The following is a 21,655-nucleotide window of genomic DNA, read 5'->3' on the forward strand; positions in this document are numbered from 1 at the left end:
CTTGGTTCCCTAGAAATTGTAGGTATAAACACATGACTCAAATGGGCAAAATAATCCCTCATTTTATTCTATTATAGCTTAAAAAAAAAAAGGAAGAGAAAGAGATTACTCATTGCTTCATGGCTTTAAAGTTTGTTGTGAAGCTTGAAAACATTTAAATGCTTTAGTATTTGCAAGAAAATCAGAGAAAAATTGTCTTTAAAATACAAGGAAATTTTCCTCTGTGAAAAATTTAGTTTGGATTGTTCATTGCATTCCTATCCCACTTTACAAAGCACCTGACAGCAAAAGGCATTTCAGAAAAATGTAGCTAATACTTTTAAGAACCATCTCCTATTTTAACCTTGGGTTCCATTGTTGTGCTCTATTGCAGAATCTCCTCATTTCTGCATTAACTTACTAGTTCTTTCCTTCAGATTTACCTGCACCAGCATGTGACCATGCCATTTAGCCTTCTCACGTGATTGGGTGACCACTCATCCTGTGGTTAAGCCAGTTCAAACAGCAGTCATGATATTTATAAGACCCTCTGCAACATGTCTGCATTCATTCTTTTGTTCATTCACTAAATCAATATTTATTCCCCTAACACTTGTTTTATGTCAAGCACTATTCTAGGCACTGGGGATATCATTTTTATTGAAACACTAATTGTATTAATATAGAAAGGACCAGCCAGGTACTTCCTGGCTGTGTCCTCTTGGGTTATTCTCTTGCCTAATTCAGCTGGTTCTCTCCTTTACAAAATGGGAAGACATCTTTCTTGCCTGCCCTATTTGGGTCCCTGGATTTCTGGAAAACTTAAACATGAGGTAGGGCAGTGAAAAACATTTGCAATTTCTAAAAGAATAAACAACCATTCATTTCTTTTAAATTTTTGAGTCATCCTGTGGAGAAATACAGTCAACTAACCTAAGCAGGAGAGAAATTGGTTCCAACTGAGGTGGCTGTTGGAAGCTATCAGAATGCAGTGTTCCCTGATTGAGGTGTAACTAGGATAACTCGAGTTTGTCCTGCAGCCACTGGGGAATCTGTCAAAGAAGCTGGAAGAACAATGTACTGGCAGCAGGGTGGACAATGGCTTGAAGCTTAGACACTAGAAGCAAAGAGATAGATTAGGGGTTGAGAGAATAATGTGCGTATAATAAATCCAGAAGGTTGGTGGTAAAGGAAAGGAGAGGTAAGGCTGAAAGAAATATAGGTGAAAGAAATATTGAAGAGGAAGAACATTAGAATTTGGCAACTTGGACATGTGGTGGTCAAGGAGACAGAGTGAGGGACACACTTGAGTAGACAATGGTTCCCTAATTAAGATTTACAGTGAGTGATTGGCCTGTAATATCCCTACTGGGAAAGAACAAATTTCCATTCAAACAAGATGGGTTTAATTTTGAATGGTGAGACTGAAGTACACACATCTTAGGGTGAATACTGAATATTTATGAAATATTGACATAATAGGAAATATTATTGGAGCCAAAATGCAGTAAGGGGTTTGAAGAAACAGCATTTCATAAGGACTTCTCAGATTAATGTACATGATTAATGGTACAGAATCCTAAGATTGGGGAAGAGTTTGAAAGCAGGTTTAGTACAAGATGCTACTCCAATTAAATTGTTATTAATATTGCTATTTTATTATTTTTTTTTTGCTGCTATAGTTGAAAGGAACTGATTTTCTCAGAATGCCCCAGTTGATGATAATTTTTTTGAGTTCTAGAAGTGCTACTCTTTGTATCTGAATTAAATTAATTCATTCTTTATTCCCACTGCTAATACAATGACCTAGATTTCAGGCTGTCAAAATTTGTAAATATAAAATGATAAGGCTATCTTTTTCATGAGATTTTAGTGCCAAGATTATTTACTAAATGCTGCTATCTAAGGGAGTTCTTTTAATATTCTAGTTTCTAAGCCTCCTCTTTGTAGGCTATTCCATGGGGTTCATGTTTTATACTTGCTTTTGCAATTTGTATTTCATTTCACTTCTTAACAAAAGCACTACATATTTAAACAAAATTCCTCCCCTTAAAAAATCCATAGAGAGATTTTTTAAATGCTAGGATAGAATGTAAATTGAACTGCAGACTTCAAGGTTTTAAGACATCATTTCTATAGAACTGCATATAATTCCTTAACAATTTCTAGACCCTACACTGTCCAATACAATAGCCTAGCCACATGTGGTGACTGAAATTTAAATTAGCTAAAATGGACAAATGCAGAAGTTCAGCTCCTCAGTTACTCCAGCCGTATTTCAACTGCTCAACAGTCATCTGTGGCTAGCAGCTATTGTACGTGATGGAGCAGATATAGAATATGTCCGTTATCACAGATATTTCTATTGGAGAGTGCTGGTTCAGATCATTTTTTACATAAGGAAAAGCATCTGACTCTTGTCTCCTTAGTTCCATTTACCCCACAGTTGGTCAAGTATTTGTATAGCACATGATCATTGATATTGCTGAAAATGTGGACCAGCTAGGCCACAGCCAACTTGACAGCTGTTCACAGATATATTCCTATGGTCAAAGTCCTAGAATAGCTCCTGCCATCCTTGTGACCAGAGTCACACCGGAAGAATGTTTCTGACTTTCCTGTCTCCCTCAAGGGACCATACTATCTATACCACTCAAATTACCCCATGGATCCCTATGCATTCAATCTCCCCTAAGGGAATTCAGACCAAAGTAACTAGTCTCATATTATATATTTATTATTTCGCCACATTTATTTCATTTTGTATTTTGTAAGAAAAGAAAAAAATACATCTTTTAAAAATGTGAGTCTATCATGTCTCCTAAGAAACAAGTTCCCTCTGTTTCCTCTAACTCAAACACAGGAACCTCAGGAGAAAAGAGGTGTTGAGACCAAAGCCTGAGAGCTGCGGGTGGGCAGGTTTTATTTTTCCCCCAACACATTCAGTAATGTCATTAAACAAATGTTTTGTGAGTATCGCAAAGATATCTTGCTGTTCTGCAATTTGTTGAACACAAAAATAACATTCAATAGATCCAAGCAAAACCTAGGAAGATTTAGCCTTCCAAAATCACTTTGGTTTTGGCTTCAGCTTACAATAATGGTCAATTTAATTATTGGCTATCACAGAGCATAAAATGAACCATTATGATAGCTCATCAGAAGGGTAAGAGCCTGACACTAAGGTATCTGATTTAATTAGTTGTGGTACTGAGAATTCACCAAAACAACTTTAAACAATGTTACAGCTAGTAAATTCATCTAATAAAGATCAAATATTTCAGAAAGAGATTAAATTTTACAGTGGGCTGAATAATGCGCCCTTGTGAACGGGAAACTCTGTTTAGTAAACCTGCTAATTAAAGCACTTAATAAATGAAGGGAAACCCCCTACTCTAAATCTCTTGTTGGTACTGGAGAATTCTCCTTTATTCTTTCAGAGAAATAATCAGTTGAAGGGCACATTTTTCTTTTCTTTGTTCTTTCCCATCAATTTTAATGGGTACAGAACATCAGTTACATCAAATGTAATGGACAAGAAGATGGATGAGTACATTTGAAGCCACTAGTCACAGGACAGAAAACATCCTGATGAGGTGACCGTGGAAGAACAGAGTTCAACAGTATGGTCTGGGCAATATTTAGTAGGTGAAACTATGTTGCTACATGATTTGGTATTAGCACTCAGCAAAATCAATCTCCAGACACAATTCATCACATGTCCACAGGTCAGACTTTCAAAGTCACATTTTCAAAATATGTTCCAATGACACTCTTAATTCCAGAAAATGATTTAAACAAGTAACAAAGTGGATAAAGAGGAGAAGCACAAAGTAACCTTAAGGAGCCTGACCTTGTCTCATAAGTGATTAAAATTACTTAGGAAGGAAAATTTTATTATGACTTAGAAATTATGTCCACATGTTACAAGATGAATTGGTGTACACAGTGGATGCTGAAGACAGATCCCATCTTCAGGATCGAGGCACTCGTTCCCCCAGGGGTGGGGCACACTGTCTGCTGCAGCTTCTTACTCTGGAAACTGAATTCGGTCAAAGGTATTGTTTTATTCAAAGCTATGCTCACTCCTCCAGGGATAACAGCATGGCTTTTTTGCCTGGCTCTGGGAAACTCTGATGGGCCATTCCAGCTTCAGAGCTCTCTCTGCCTTCAGATCAGCAGAGGGCTCTGTTAAGATTGCATCACAATTCTACATTTTCCTCTGCCCAGTCCTACTACCTTCATTCCCTCCCAGGTGTTGTTCCTGAGACAACTCTCCAGGCTTCTCACATGCAAATCTCTGTCTCAGAGCCTGTTTCTGGGGCCACTTAACCTAAGACAGTATACACAATTAAAATATCTTTTTCTTTGCAGCAAATTGAGATAAATGAAATGCTAGACTAAATGAAATATTAACAACTATAGACATTCAGGTTGACAATTAGTTATATACTCTTACTTAGTTAGGACTTACACAGACAAGATGTTTTCTATTTAGCTTCTTAAAAAATTGAAAATATATTGCATTTAATAGTTTAAGTAAAGAGTTTGATTCTGTGGGTCTCTATATACCCAAGTAACCCAGTAACTAATTAAAATGTAGCAACATATTCAGGATCTGGGGTACCATTTGCTAGGCATGATGCCTTCTTATTTGGAGAACTAAAGATAATATTAGGCATCATATGACCACCTCTTGGTTCCTGCCTCTGACTACTGTAATATTATTAGTAATATGTAAATAGATAGTTCCCTGAGGCCCAGTTAGGCACTTTTTTTGTGTGTGTGTGTGTGTGTGTGTCTCTTATTCGCCTTCTAAAAGTAATGACTTATTACAGGATATAAAAAAAATAAAACCAACCCTATATGAAACATATCAACAGAAGATGCTACATCTCAAATTAGTAAGTGCTTTTCCCTCTTTCAGAATTTTCTGTGATCTATGAAACACAGATAATGCTGGCCAGAAAGCTGCAAATACTTCAAAGCTGCCAAAGCAAACTTCAAAGTGAAGGGTCGGGTTTAAAATGATTTTCTGGTTTTGTAGCGGAAGATGAGAACCAGGTACCTTTGGTGCGAGGAAGAAGAGGAAAGGAGGAAAGCACCCGGAGCAGTCATTAGCGTGTTGATAATATTGTTAGCAGTTGTACTCCAGGATGCCAGAGGGGACCTGGTGATCACGTTCGTCGGCTCAGACAAGGTGTCCATTTACTCAGCCAGAAAACAGCAGTCCATCAGAGAAGATCATTTCATCAGTGAGATGATCTTAGTTACATACACCATTTACTCTAAATGCTTTTGTCACTCTTTGTTTGTTGGGTTGGTTTTATTTTTGTCACTGATCAGTTATGAAACCATAATGTCATCTTCCTGAAATTTAAGACCTACTTACTTTGCTTTTAAGAGACTGGAATGACACTATAAAAGATCTGTAAGGCAACTTCTTTGTAAAATTGTATTTAACTTACTTTCACCAACTTTTTTTGTAATAGTATCCAAATGGAGCCCATAAACCTGAACAAAAATGTACCATCACAGGCTCTACTTAATACCTGTTAATAACCTACTATGTATATCCCATCATACAAATAAATTGGTAATATTTGTACCTTTGATGAGGTTACTAGTATTTATTGGTGACATCTTATTCAGAGGTAGAAATGGAAAAGATTAAATTAAGCTATTTAGTCTATGCCAATTCAGAAGGAGATATTTTCTAAGTTTTTTTTAGTCTAAATTGCACATCCAAGGAAATATTATTATATTAAATGGAAGTCTGTTATGGTCTAACTTTCTCTTTAATATAGTTAATAGAATTGAGAGAAAGTCAGACCATAACAGTCTTCCATTCAATATAATATTTCCTTGGATGTGAAATTTTTACGTTATATATATATATTTCAGCACCACCATGTTCGGCTAATTTCTTTTATTTTTATTTTCAGTAGGGATGATTTTGCTATGTGGGCCAGGCTAGTCTCAAACTCCTGGCCTTAAGTTATCCTCCTGCTCCAGCCTCCCAAAAGTGCTGGGATTATGAGCCACTGCACTTGGTCTCAATGAATTCTTCAAGTTTGAGTAAATTTATTTTCAGGGAGAGACATCACTTTTATATATAGCTCTTAAAATGGTCAACATAAGCAAGATAGTAAAGATATCTTTCCTCCCTCCCTCCTTCCTCAGATTTCCCAGTATCTGAATAAGATTCTAGTCTGACATAGGAAATACGTTTAGCATTTTGATCATAGTTTAAAGTTAATTTTTGTGGAATGGAAAATTAATCTTGGTAACAATGAACTTTTTTTAAAGCAGTAACTTAACTTCCACTATCTCTGAGTTTTCTATCTAAAGTTATCTGTGGGCCACTGAGTTAGTTTCTTGAAAAGCTTAAATGATATTGGGTATGTGAGGGGAGAATATCTTTACTCTCATATATTTTTCATGTCTCAAACAATATCCTAGATGTAAAAGTAACAACAAATAATACAAGAAAAAGAAATATGGTTTTGAGTTATTAGACAATATATGTTTAGTATATTATTAAATTTGGTTAGGTTTTATTTAAAGATTAAAGTTTTAAGAACGAGGCCAGATGTGTTGGCTCACAGTTGTAATCCCAGCATTTTGGGAGGCCGAGGTGGGCAGATCATGAGGTCAGGAGTTTGAGACCAGCCTAGCAAACACAGTGAAATGCTGTCTCTACTGAAAATACAAAAATTAGTTGAGTGTGGTGGGGGCTCCTGTAATCCCAGCTACTTCAGAGGTTAAGGCAAGAGAATCACATGAATCCAGGAGGCGGAGGTTGTGGTGAGCCGAGATCGCACCACTGCACTCCAGCCTGGGTGACAGAGCTAGACTCCATCTAAAAAAAAAAAAAGAAGATTCTCATGGTTTTCTTAGGCTACTCTTTGTTTTTATATGATTTTAATTTGGATATTTGCATTTGAAGAAATTATCATTTTAGCAATATAATAATTATGAAACCCAAAGGCATCATCATCAGATAAAATTTAGGCAATTTCCAGTATATATTGTAATTATCATCTTAAGCTCTTTTTATACTAAAGAGGAATGTATATAAAATAAATAATTTGACAATTTAGCCATACTTCACTATTTTAATGATAGATAAATATCATGTAAAATAAAAACATATATATTAAGCTATATTTTACACAAAATAGTGAATTCAACTTTACAGCATAGAAGGTAGCAAAAGGAGACACATAACAATTACCATCAATAATTGACCCATTTAATTGTACACAGATATGTCCTATTTTAGATGCCTTACTTTAATTTTCATCTATGCTACAAACAATTATCATCACTATGACATCTCATGACATTTTGTTCCTCCCTCTTTCTCCCACACACACAGAACTAATATTGCTCTTTGCACCATAGTTATTTGCATGCACATCCATTACTAAAGTTTGCTGGATAGTAACCCCCTTGAGGGCAGGGATCCCATCTTATTATCCTGTGTATCACCTTCATCATCTGACTCTGGAGACAGGATTCATTTAGTATTTGGTCATGTCCCTTTACTTGAGAAACATCTGTAGAGGTACTGAGTTAGAGTCTGAGGATGCAGAGATTGAAGATAGGGTCTTTGAAACCTAGAGATTTGGAGATTAGTGAATTTGCAAGTAAACTGAGAAAACAATAGCATTTGGTACATATTATCACAGAGATATGCACTGGGTACCTTGGAAAGACAAAATAAAGGACCTGCACAAGTCCAAGGACTCTAGGAAGATTTCCTGGACAAGACAATGCCTGAACCACATGAAGAGTACTACAACTTATTCAGATGAAGAAAAATGGGAGGATTCTGGAAGGAAAGAACAGCTTAGTGTGTTAGTTGGTTTGACAGTTGAATAATAAAAATTCTATCATTTTCTGTCATGACAGGAGATCTTAAGATAAGATCCTAATATGCTGGGTCTGCATAAACTGAGGTAAGGAAATGCTTGGTCTGGGATAAGAGGGCCAGGAAGAGGAGCTCAGTTGGGGTGAAGGAAGAGCCTTGGGGTGAAGGAAGGTTTTGTTTTTGGAGAAAAAGCAATGACTGTTTCCTCAGTTCTAAGGGGCAAGTTCTCTCCAATATCTTTTTGTTTCTGAAATTGGGATATAGCTTGCAATCAACATACATGTTAACATGTGTTTGTCAATCCCACTCCCCCAACTGTTCCTAAATTTGATGATGAAACTTATAATTAAAATGTGTCTTAAAATAGGTAGCATCTTCAATATCAAGAAAACATAGCATATGCAGTTTCTTTAATGATTTTATTTTCAAACAGAACTCAGTGAATACTGGGGACAATAACAAAATGTTTCCTTGGTGAATACGGTTTTCACTATGTCTCCACTCCCATTCTTTGAGTCAATTTGTATTAAATACCTGCTCTGGGCCAGACACTGCATGGGATGGTAGAATGGCATAGGGGCAGCGGGACTAAATATACACACAGAAGCATCTGACTATACTTTAAGTTGTGAAGCATGATGGAAGAGAATCATTGAGAAGAGTGAACTCTCTCTGTCCTGGACTCAATGAAGGCTTCACAGATGGCAAACCTTGGATTGAGTCATAAGAAATTAGGGCTTTTACCATTATAGGAGTTGGGGAGGGGAGGTAGGAAAGGCACTCTAGGCATGACTTTGTGATGAAAGACAAAGAGATGGGGAAAATCACAGTGTCTTAAATAGAAAGTTATAGTTTTCTCTGGTTAAAATTTGAGCTGTTAGAAGAGACTGAGGAAAGACAACAGATTGTGAGAACCTTTTCATGGCAGACATGGATTTATGGAAAAGTTGGGGAAAGGCTTTCAAGCCCTCAAAAGTGGGGAGTGACAAGTCACTTTCCTGTACTGATGACCTCTCATAGGTGAGGTAATTTCACTGAAGGTACTAAAATGGTGAAGAAAGAAATAGTAGTGAGGACTTCTCTTCCTATGCCAAAAAGGGCACCTTCTTTAGACCCTTTCAAGGAAAAACAATTTAAAAAGTATCTTTTGTTGATTCATTTACTTCTTTCTTCCCTTCCTCTCCTCTATACCTTCTTCTATTTTTTTTTCTTTATGAGATACTTATTGAGTGCCTACTATGTGTCAGATATTCAATATTTATGGATAAGTTCAGTGGCTAAATATGAAATGTGACATTTGGTATTTGCAATAAAATGAACACGAACTCTAACATTAGGCAGATCCTGGTGTGAACTCCAGGTGTCCTGCAGGCTAACAATATGAATTTGTTACTTGGTCACTTTGTGCCTCAGTTTTCTCAACTATAAAATGGGGACAGTATTACCTATCTCACAGGGGCCAATATTAGACTGAAATGATATCCTAACTATAAAAATGACCACTTTTGGCATGCCTGTAATGTGTTATGCCCTTTAAACATATTATCTCATTTAATCCTCAACAGAACACTTCCAGTTTGAGACTGATCAATTAAACAGAGGCTCATTGAAGTTAAGTAACTCACAGTCAGAGAGAAGACTGCTTGATTCAAAAGTCTCTATTGTTTCCTCTATGCACAGTGCTTCTCCCTGTGCTGAGCTTGGTATTTAGTATGCAGTCACCAAAGACAGTAACACTCCCATGTGCCATCTTAGTAAAACATTCTTATTACTTTCCATGCTGTCTTAACACTGGGGCTCACAAGTGCATAGGCAAAGTCAACTTCAAAGATTATAAACATGACTCAATCAGGAAATAAAGAGCATACTTGAGCAAATGGCAAAATCTACCTATTGTAGGTCAAGTTAGCATGGCTGTGCTCTTTTAATTAAAGCACTAAGCAAATAATATTTGTACATGTTCTATGATTAAAATTGACTTAAGACTCTACGTGATTGCATCCTCAGTGCACTTGGGTCTTGCAGGGATGACGGCACTAACTCCATTCACTTCTGTGTGGAGATCAAGAGCCTCAATTACTACAGTCATCCCATATACTGCTTTCGTCTGGCTGTCCATTTCCCCAAAATATGTCCTGTAAGTCATCTTTCTGTGACTTGGCTCTTACAATACATCCTGGACATCAAACACACTACCTTTGACTAAATGGTAGGCAATGATTATGCTGAAGCAAAAACGTAACCCTGGGCTCCTAACCTAGGCCATTCAGAATAATATCCACTGTCTGGTTGTTCCATTAAGTCTTTCAGATGCCCCATTGCTCATGGGGAACTGTCTTTTCTCTGCCATGTCCACTGCACTAGGGTCATATCTTTCCACATTTTCTTCTAATATCTTCATGATACATTCCTGGAAGATTAACTTTTTTTTCTTTATGCTTCTTTTGTGTCTTGTGTTACTATCTAGCAGAGTTCTGAGCACAAAAGCAAGTGCAGAGTAATTATTTTTGGTATTCAGTGAGAAATGCTCTTTCCCAAACTTTGCTTTACCTAAAAAAAAAAAATAACACCCAAATTTTGCCATGATTCAATTATAGAAAAACATGAACTGTCACTGATTACAATAATGGTCTTTCATCTGCAGATTTATTATTTTTTAAACCATACTAAGTAGTTTAGAAATTCTCTTTGTTCATACACTCTTGAGAGAGTCTTTTTTGCTGTTGTTAATAAAGATATCTGAAACAGACCCTAAAAAGGCTTGGGAGTGAGAGATTAGTTCAGAAAAAAAAAAAAAATCTAATTTCCGCTGAGATGAGAACAAATTTCCTAAATAAATAAATAAATAAATAAGTAAAGCCCTACAGTGTTTCTATAAAGCTACATAAAGCAGAAGGGAGGGGAAAAGCAAAGCTTCACAGGACCTAAACAACCATAAAGCAAGATTTACAGCTTGTTGTAGAACGGCACAAATTAGCAATTAGGTGTTATATGTCGAATTACAGGAGAATATGGGGCTGCCATCTTTTAAGCTTTTTGTTGAGGGAAACAATAAACTCTTCATAATAACCCTTTTAAGGCTGGTATTCCATATTGAAAGTGACAGAATTAAGAAAGAAGAAATGAATACAGCTGGAAAGGACAGGTTATATTGACGATTTTGGAAACGTCGCATTTAGATATAAAAAACACAGCTGCATTTGAATGATCTATAATTCTAAACCTGAAGACATGATTATTACCCAGTGCTACTCTAAATCCACATGAGTCATAAGAAGAGGATATTTCTTAAGAATAACACCTAAAATTCTCAAGGTGCATGCCCTAGGATGGATAATGAGAGAAAACAGTGCCTGCAAAAGACTGAATGATTGAGGCAGGTCCTGTTTGGGGCAATGTGTTCACTTTTTCCCCATGAATTCTAAACATGTCAAGAGTATAGAATCTTCATAAAACCACAAGCTGGGGACCTCTTTTGACTGACTACCTAGTGATTTAATTCTTGTGTCTTTCTTAATCATTTAATCAGATTGATTACATACCTATTAAATGACTTGTGAAAATTCGATATATGAAAATCTACTTATATACAATGAATGCACTGGACAGTGATTGACTGTTGTGGAAGGATTTTGCACTATCAATTAATCTTTGTTCTTAATATTAAGTAATTAAGAAACTTGCAAAGAAACCACTGTTTGCCAAAGATATGCAGTTCATTTGTTACTGACATGATTGGAAATGAATAACAAATGTGCAGGTTAAATAATTATGTAAATAAGATCATGTGTTTTGGAAATATTTGTAACAAAAATTGAAATTAAGTAATTTTCTAATGAGATTATCCTACTTCACCAGCAAATTCAAGTGAGTTGAAGAGTCAAATATCTAAGCATATTTTGTAGCTAAGCTTTTAGTGACATTCCTCCCTTGTGTATAATCTGGAAACAGTGAAAATGTTTTCCTACAGTATTTCATCTAAATAGAAAGATGTGCAATCAGAGATGGCTGACTTTCTCTTAGGTCTAGAACAATTAAATAAAACAGTGAAAATATAAAGAAATTATATGTTTTTTTATAAAATATATGATATTTTGATCTTTCTATGAAGAAAGGGCACTTCACATATTAAACCTACCTGAATTAATTATAATCATTAAAATATTTATTTTTCTAAAAGGTCTTTTGCACATCAAAACCACTCTGATATTTAAGATTTTATTCAAAGGTCCAGAATAAGGAACAGTCTAGCTAAATGTCGATATTTTATTTTTTAATTACTATATTATCATCATCATCTGAACATCATAGCTCAAGAGGTAAAATCAATTTATCTTACTTTTTAAACAAAAGGAAATAATAACTTTCATTTTTCATATTCACAATTTTAAGTAATTTTTTATTCAACAAAACAGGCCAAGAAAAGCTTTACTCCAATGGTAGCAGTAACTTCATTTTTGATAATCTGTCATATTTCAAATTCCTGAAACTGCCGTCAATCTCTTCTATGAATCCACCACTTTTTGGATTATTTTTCCACATTTTTGCACTGAAATGGTCTGTGATCATCACTGGGTCAGGCTCTCTAGTAAGCCAGTGTCAAGATGACAGTGATTATATTGTAGTGTGCAAATGTTTACTAAGGAGTGTTCTCTTTGTGGAAGGGACAGGAAAGAACCAGAGCTGGGTAGGAGGATTAACTGTGAGGCCCAATATCAGCTATAGAGAGCTCTGGAGCTCAAATTGCCTCTCAGAGTGTCTCAAGTCAGGCTTGGGGGCAGAAGACGGCCAGACCTATATATACGTGCATCAGTACATCATTGGATATGGGCCTCCCAGGAAGGGGCATGATGTTGGATAAGGGACTCTCTGTAGCTAAGACAGTTAAAGTAGAGCTGACAGTTAAAGGCTTTTGCTGACAGCATGCCCAGCAGCTGGAGCAAGTCTGGTCTAAAGAGAGATCTGAGCAGCACACAACACATTTTCAAATCCAAAGACACTGTGGTTCTTATTATACACCCTAATGCAATTGACTACACTGGCCACTCTGTTTTTACATTTCTCTCGTCTTGGCTTCTCCCACAACTTTCTGCTCATTTTCCTTCTCACTCTGTAACAATATCAGTCTTCTCTTTTTCTTTCTTCTTATTGGCCTGTTTCTCAATGCTTATGCCTCTCACTTTTTAGTTTTTCTGACTTATCACATTTGCCTACGTGATGTCATCCAACAGACACCTATGTGCCAAGTTTTAGTTTTGAATATTCACTATTCCACTCTCCCTGGACACTGCTTAGATTTCCTGGAAATGAAATCAACAATCTCCTCTTCCTTTTCAGAACACACTTAGCTTCTTTTATTTCTTCTCTCTGTAAACTTCATGACATCATGGCATCAACCCAGTCTCAAAAGCCAGATATCTATTGAAATTACCTCCTAGTAGGCCTCGCTTTTGTTCTCCTTTTGCATTCTTTTGACTAACTTAGCCTTCTCAGCAGCCTCCTGGTTGGTTTCCCTTGTTGTAGTCTTGCTGTAATGCACCATCCCCAAATCAATCCCAATTGGCCCCAAGCACACACCGTAGCCAAATCCACAATTGAACTCTTATCACAGTTCTCTTTCTCTTAAAAAAAAAAATGAACAAAAAATTGGAACATGGGAAATTCTTTAGGGTCTGGTCTTGAGCACTCTCAGGCCACATCCATGGACTCTGCCTCCTACTTGATCACTTAGCAACACCGATTGTGTATAGTTTCCAGTCCCTAATCCATTGACATGTACTGCCTGTTTGCCACCTCCATGGGCTTTTTAAAAACCCCTCATCGTTTTAGTTTATTCTCCCTTCTTCTCCCCCACTCCCCAAGCACCCACCATGCTAAGCAGCACCTTTGCATTTCTATAGCTGTCTGTCAATATCTGTTGATTTAATATTTACCACATTAAATTGAACATTCTCTGCTTATGCCTCTCTTATGCTACCAGACCATGCATTTCTCAAAAGCAAGGACTATCACACGGCAAAGTTCAGGACTTGGCACATATTAAGCAATCAGAGCTTACCCAAAGCTTTTGAACTGAACCACATGTCTAGAGTTTAAGGTATGTGCTGGGTAGTTGACAAAAGCAAGCCATGATTATGGTGCATCTTCACTTGTTATTCTGATTTTAGGGAACAGACACTTCATTCTAGCAATAAAATGGAGGTTTATCATAGCAACATACTGGAACTGGGAAAATAAAGTCATTCTAAGGATCTACTATTTATTGTTTAGGCTTTCTCATGACCCATCTGCTTCATTTCTTAGACGTCTCTGATTCTCTTGGTAGGTTAGATCCTCATAGATATGGTGGAACACAAACCCCCAAGCTCCCCCACCAATGTTCCTTTGTATCCTTGCTCCATTACTGGTGTCCTACTTCCCAATAGAAATTTCTGAGACTGAAAAAACCTAATTGGACCTTCAACTTTATGCACAAGGTGCTTCTCCCTGGTTTAATCAGCTGTTAGGTATAGAACAGAGAGGAAGACAGAATGATATGGTCCTTCGCCAGAAGCTGTGGATAGGGTACTTTAACTCTTTTTTTTTGAGATGGAGTCTTGCTCTGTCACCCAGGTTGGAGTGAGTGCAGTGGCACAATCTCGGCTCACTGCAATATCTCTGCTTCCCAGCTTCAAGTGATTCTCCTGCCTCAGCCTCCTGAGTAACTGGGACAATAGGCACTCGTCACCACATCTGGCTAATTTTTGTATTTTTAGTACAGATGGGGTTTCACCATATTGGCTAGGCTGGTCTCGAACTCCTGACCTTGTGATCTGCCCACCTTGGCCTCCCAAAGTGCTGGGATTACAGAAGTGAGCCAACATATCTGTCAAGTAGTTTAATTCTAAAGAGGCTACAGATGAGCAGGGCATCCTGGCGACCCCTAATGTGTGTCTGCTGTGAGACTGAAGGCGAAAGGACAAACAAGCACCTGGCCTGCCCTCCAGATGCTTATAATTCACTCATACGCAATTGACTATAGTACCAGACAGACAAACATAAAAAAGGAGTCCCAAGATGGGAGATATTAATTTTTTAAATTTTCTGTAATTGCAGAAATCTCTCTGCACAAGGAGACATTTGAATAACTAGTGATAGAAGAAAATAGTGCTAGAGATGAATATAAGGTGTATTCCACAATGGCTGAAGAAATGGAACTAAGTTATAAGGGTCCAAATTGGGAGATCGACCTAAGAGAAAAGCAAAAATAGAATCTGGAGCAATTGCAAATTGCATTAGGGGAAGAATAGTAAGAGAGAAAATTGGAAAGAAACCTAGGAGCAGCTCAAGAGGGCCTTGAATACTGGAATAAGAAGTGTTTACTTCATTTTATAGTAATTGGAAGCCATTAAACATTTTCTAGAAAATTATTCCAACAGCAGCCATTAGGGTGGACCAGCACAATGACAAATTCTAGGAGACAAAATTCTTACCATGGTATCAGAGAGAGTTAATAAAAAGAGTTGTGATTGTGGGAAGGCAGGAATTGATGCTGGGAATGTGCACAAATAAGAGCCAGGGAAGCCACTGTGTGGGTGGAGAAGGCAGAAGTGGCCCTTTTCATTCAGTGGTTTTGAGTTTTGTTGAAAGCAAAAGGGAGGGTGAGACCTTCAATGGCACTAAGGAACACAGGAAAAGGATGAAGTTTGGGGGAAAAGGTTATGAGATTATGCGTTGGGGTTACATGGTATCAGACAAAATAAATTTCTGAAGATCTAGGACAGCACCCAGAGAAGGGAGATTCTATGAGATCCAGGAAACATTGTAGAATAGGGCAGACTTTAGCATATTTGAAAGCTATGGGAAGAGATCCTGTAACTCTTTCTTGGTATATTGTAAGGATTAAATAAGATGATGTTTAGGGAAAAGTGCTTAGCACAGTATCTAGAATATTCTAAGTGCTCACTGTTAGCTGCAGCCAAAATTGTTACTTCCAACACAGGTTCTGTTTCAGCTTATGTTACTAATTCATAGATGTGGGTGGTGGGGAGACCTCTTAGCTATGCCAAACCATTTAAATTAATAAATGGACTCTCCGCTTTGCTGCAGTATCCACTTAGAAGAGAACAGCAGTCATAGCAGTGACATTGCCTGAGAACTAGTGCTATTCTACTTCTGGTTTTCCTGAGATTGAAGGCAAATTAATTTCTTTACCCTGATGTGGGAAGAGAATAAGAATAGAATCTTGCATATCACAATATAAGATTTAAATGAAATCCTATAAACAGCTTTTTGATAACAGTATGGTCTTCTAAATATTTGCTCCCAATTTTAACACATTATTGAACACCAATGAATATCGAATATCCCATCGATAATCACTATCATATAATCAATCAAAAAGTTATATTTGATTTATGCATGAAAAATCAAGCTTAAATGTTATTAAAGTATTATTATACAATCTAACTCAGAAATGAATCTGTTATTAGGTCAGAAATACCTAACAAGCTATCGGAGCTCTCTTGGTCCAGGTAGCCATTTAATCAAATTAATAAGAATCAGGCAGTTCAGTCTGTGTCAACAGAAGGACATTGTTCCCATTACCCACTTATTAATTCATAAGAGGTTAATAAATAACTTACTTTGAATAAAATAATTCACTGCAGATGAAAACTGTGTCCGTGCACATATAAAAGTTAATAGGTGTGTAAAGACACATGAAAACTGCCTGGCGTGAAGGTTACTGGGTCTCCCCAAAACCTAGATTCTTGCATCTGTGTGCATACTGGAGCCTGATTGGCCCAACCCCAGTTAAACATAATTTTCTTGAGGTGACATTCCATCTGTTGTGCCAATTGAAAGTCTTAGCTCCTCCAGAGGAGCAAAAAAATGAACAAAATATAAACTTGACCTCATTTCACACCTAAGCACACCATTCTGATTGTTTTACTAGGCTCCTCAGCAAGTACATTTGGTTTTGTTTACTGCAGTTATAAACCTGAAACTGCATTCCATGTGGCCTATATTATCAGGTCACTAAATCTAGAAAGAAAATATGGAAAAGTTCAATATCATAATGATTCTATTATAAAGACATAAACATCATAAACATTTTTGCTGTTGGTCATATATTTAGTAATCGCTGCTAATCTTAAACTTTCACATCTCCTGGTCCACTTTATTTTGCCTTAGCACATAAATAATAAATAACAAAAGAAACAAAAAGGCAAATGATCTGAGAATTACAATTCTATAAATAAATATGATTTGGGCAATCAGGTGTTAGTGTATGTGCCAGCAAGTTTATTTTAATACACGGCTAGAAATACTCAGGCTTCCAATCTCAAATCACTTTTGTAAATAGTATCCTCTCTTATGGGAGAAGCTATGTGCCCTCCTGAACACCTGGTTAAGAACATGTTCACTTTCATGTGTGCTCTGAGCTGCCTTTCCTCCAAAGAAAAATAGAAACTAGTTTGCAGCACCACACGGGGCTGCAGTGTATTATATGAGCCGATCACTGGTTTCCTTTGATATCTTATCTATTCCATTAACTCAATAAAATAGAAGGCAAAGCTGGGGACAAACTGTAGGAGGGCTCCCCTTGGAAAACACATGCAAGACCTTTAAGCTGGGGTTTTAGCTTATCTAATAAAAAGCCAGTTAAATGGAAGCTAATGCTTCATTTTCCACCCCCTTTATTAAAGATCATAAGTACTGCAACTCAGGAGAAAATAAAATAAATATATGGAGGAGTGCAGGTAGAGGCAATAAAGGGCATGGCTTATCTATTTTCTCAAGATTTAGGAAGCACTTGAAGGCAAAACTCACAGACAAGCATTTTTTAAATCCATAACAAAGGCTCCTGCTTCTTAGCAAATACAGTGGTCCTTTCTGGCTGCAGTAATCCTGCTGGATTTTTTAGTAGAATATAAACAGCTTAACCTAGGCATAATCAGGTAGGATGCCACTTACCACTCTCTCCATATTATACTTTTGTATTAATTTAGCAATTCAGAGAAAAAAAAAAGATTGATGAATCCACTCCTCTGCTCCTCCACCACCCAAAGAAAAACAATACAGGAACTCAAACTCTAACAACCAAACTAAAGGAAAGTGTTCCACCTAGAGACTGTTTTCATGAGTCAAAGTGAACGAGAGCTCATCTAGGAAATGAATATTATTTTAGCCTATCCTTGCAAGTTTGTACTAAGAAATAAAGCAAAAGGTATTGCCCCTGGTGTAATTAACAATGTTAATCTTCTTTTTCCTCTCTGTGGTGATAAAGCAGTCATTTTTATATTTAATTAATGCAGAGGATCATTTTGGAAACTGGCTAATGAGCCTCTGATCACATTACCATGAAAATGTGCATTAACATTGCAACTGAGGAGGCTGTTTCATGTGTAGCAAATCCACTTTGTAATTAGCCCACTGTGAAATGAATCACGTCAGGGGGAGATCTGAGGGAGCCAGTAGTCAGTGGGCACTTGGCTACTGCTGTGCCACGGGCCACTGGCATCCCAAGCATGATCTTTCATCAGCAATCTTGTCTAAGAACAAATGTAGTACTGTGTTATCTTTGGGACAAACTGGAAGAAGGGAGAAATAAACTTTATTTTGCTAGATAAGAAATTTGAACTTGAGCATATACTCCCAGGGGAAGCTGCCCCCAATAAAATGATAAGTTAAGAAAATTCTGTTAAAACTATGAAGGCACAGGATCTAGTATTCTTATTTTTATTCTGAAAAGCCCTCAGATACACATAAAAGAGACATCTAAATTTATACCTTTTTTCCTAGGTCACCTACAGTTATTGCAATAAGCTCTCAAAATTAATTTCTTGTGCTAAACAAAAAACATTACAAAAAGTATCTAAGAACAAGTGGTAAGAAAATTTCTTTATCTCCTTTTTCAACCAGGACATAGCATATATATTTTTTTCTCATGTAACACAAAATTATTAGGTCTCCTTAAACCAAAGCACAAATTCTCAGTTCATCCAATAATTTCCTCTGGCTAACAAGATTTGGCAGGAAACTTCTCCTGTCTATTGAAAATAACTGAGATCGTACACCCATTAAACCCCAATATTTATGCAGACAATGATAAAATCGATTTTCAAATGTCAACAGTATTCCAAAATGAAAGAAGTATCTCAAAATATTACAGACATGGATCTCAGTGCTACTCCTGTTCTGTGACTGACATCTTGGCAGTAGATACACAAAATGTTAAAAAGAATCTCACAGGAAGTCATCTGAAGGGGGAGTGGCAAGAAAGCTGAAAACTGCCACCCAAAACCAAAATAAAAAGCCCCAAACCAGCAAGTCTGCCCTCAATTCTGAAGTGTACCATAAGAAAAAATAAAGCTAGCCAGAATTCATTTACCGTCTTTCAGACAAACACAAAGCCTGGCTCTTAGTTGCTGGTATCAGACCCTGCACTCACCTGGGAAACTTCATACAGCAGTTTGTAGTGTTCCTCTCTTTTCTGAAAAGTGCACAAATTGCAGCCCATTCTAAGAAGCAGAGAGAGAGAGCAAATCTTCTAATTTCCCCAGAACTGAAAGGCAAGTGAACTGAAAGGGAATCACCCTCCAGACTTGACTACTGTTTTTCATCAGTCACTTCAGTCCAGAAACACAGACAAACCGCTGTTAGCTGGAAGCATAAGCCAGAGTGGTGTGTAGCAGCATGCTCTTCTTCGCTTTCCCTAAGTATCTTGCACTCACGGATACACACACAGAGTTTCCAGTCAGTTCATGGCAACACTCCCCCGTCTCTGCATCAGTGCACATGACTACACAGATTCCAGCTCATGAATATTAATAGTGCCTCATTGATTATTTATGACAGAACATGTTAGCAGGGAGGGGTGTCATAGCTGCTGCTGATGACAGATGAATATTCACTAATTAAGAAGCAAATGTAGTGTGGTTAAACAAAATTCACTTGTGTCAATACCATCTCTGTTTATTAAGGGTAGAGGGGCTGCACATAGGGCATTAAAAAAATACACTTAATTTCTCCATTGATATAAGCTTTTAATATGGGAGTAAGAAATTCAGAAACAGAAATATACTTAGTTTACATCTCCATGCTCTGCAACAAGAAGAAATATTTTTAGCATTATTAAACCTAAGGGAAAATGAGCAGGGACAATTATTTACATTTATAAAATAAACAGAGAAGCAAAGAAAAATTTGGGGGGTGATATGGAAAAGGAAGAGAAGGCAGGGGCATCATTCAATTTTAATTCTGATACCACAAAAATCATTGAATAGTTCATATTTAAAGACCATTACTTACTAAGGAGGAAATATGGGATATTATCTTAATTCTAAAGAACATTTAGCAAGTATTAGCAGATGATACATGTACAGATAATTAATATTTTAATTAGATAACCAGGGCCCATCTATTGACTATATATTTGTAGCATATAATGCATGTAGAGCTATATTCACAAAGTAGATCAATACAATGCCTTTTCTAAGAAAAATTTCATATGCCTATAGTATTTATGCTAATTTTATTAAAGTCATATATAATATTTTAGAAAGCTGATAGTGGCAATATTTAAACTTGAATGTAATGCACAATGACTCCATATATAATTCTATATTTAGAGTTCATAATGATCAAAGGTGAACAGAGACTTAAAAACTAATCTTAGATGTTTACATAACAGAAGTAATGCATTTAATTTCACACTTTTGCAAATGTATGCGTTGTATTGCAAGCTGGCAGTTTTTTTCCCTTAAAGATATACTACAAACAGCTAAAGCAAATAATAAAAGAAAATTCCTTTTGTTCCCACACTGACTTATCCACAACCTCTGCTAATTAAGAAGTATGTCCTTGTTCCAGCACATCTTTAAACTGGACAGGATAGCAGGTGGGTTCCAAAGCAAAAATAATTACTTGGAAACTGATGACTTTGGTTAGGAATTACATTGGTTATTGAGATTTTTAATTGCTCATCACTAACGTATAGCTACTTTTTGGGGTCCAGTTTCCTAAAAGTGCTTTGTCAAATGTTTAGAATCGATAACAGGAAATGATTCTAATGAGCACTAATTGTTAACAAATTGGCTTTGCAACTAGCAACACCTCAACACCAGCAAGTAGCAAGGAGATGAACAATCATCTGCTGCTTATCAGTTGTTTCCCATGGGATGTAATAATCCGATTTTCTGGGCCTAATTTCACCTAACAGCTTGGATAAAAGCCAAGCTGAGAGACCTACATGAAAGTGGCATCATAATTGGGAACAGTGTGTGTGAAAAAAGTTCACCAGGACTTCCTGCAAATTAGAAACCACTTGTAGGAGATATTAATTTAGAACTTGATTCCTTTATGGAAAGAATGTTTTCAAAAAGGTATTTGAGTGGCCTTTATAAAAATTAATGGTGGGCCAGTCATGGTTGCTAACGCCTGTAACCTCAGTACTTTGGGAAGCTGAGACGGGTGGATCACAAGATCAGGAGTTTGAGACCAGCCTAGCCAATATGGTGAAAACCCGTCTCTACTAAAAAGTACAAAAACTAGCTGGGTGTGGTGGCGCATGCCTGTAGTCCCAGCTACTCAGCAGGCTGAGGCAGGAGAATTGCTTGAACCTGAGAGGCAGAGGTTGCAGTGAGCCGAGATTGTGCCACTGCACTCCAGCCTGGGCGACAGAGCGAGGCTCCAACTCCACAAAACCAAAAACAAACAAACAAACAAAATTAATGGTAGCCACAAATGTAAGCAATCTCCTTCTCCTCAGGTGCAGCTGTAAAATATAAATGTCTGACACTTTCAAAAGTTTTAATT

At 36.9% G+C, this 21,655-nt stretch overlaps 1 protein-coding gene across 2 annotated transcripts in view; it reads right to left on the minus strand.

Annotated features, from left to right (window-relative positions):
- The window catches only part of PDZRN4 (PDZ domain containing ring finger 4), a 397,101-nt gene that overhangs the window by 121,348 nt on the left and 254,098 nt on the right, over positions 1-21,655 (minus strand). The window contains exon 1 of one of the 2 annotated variants that reach the window (XM_017530365.2): positions 19,290-19,632. The exons of the other annotated variant lie outside the window; for it this stretch is intronic. Within the exon in view, the coding sequence (XP_017385854.1) occupies positions 19,290-19,358 (69 nt within the window). The 5' untranslated portion in view covers positions 19,359-19,632. Of the gene's footprint in view, positions 1-19,289; positions 19,633-21,655 lie in introns of those variants that run through there. 2 annotated transcript variants of the gene reach the window in all.

This window comes from Cebus imitator, unplaced genomic scaffold (genome assembly GCF_001604975.1).
Source record: "Cebus imitator isolate Cc_AM_T3 unplaced genomic scaffold, Cebus_imitator-1.0 Scaffold2, whole genome shotgun sequence".
NCBI lineage: Eukaryota > Metazoa > Chordata > Mammalia > Primates > Cebidae > Cebus > Cebus imitator.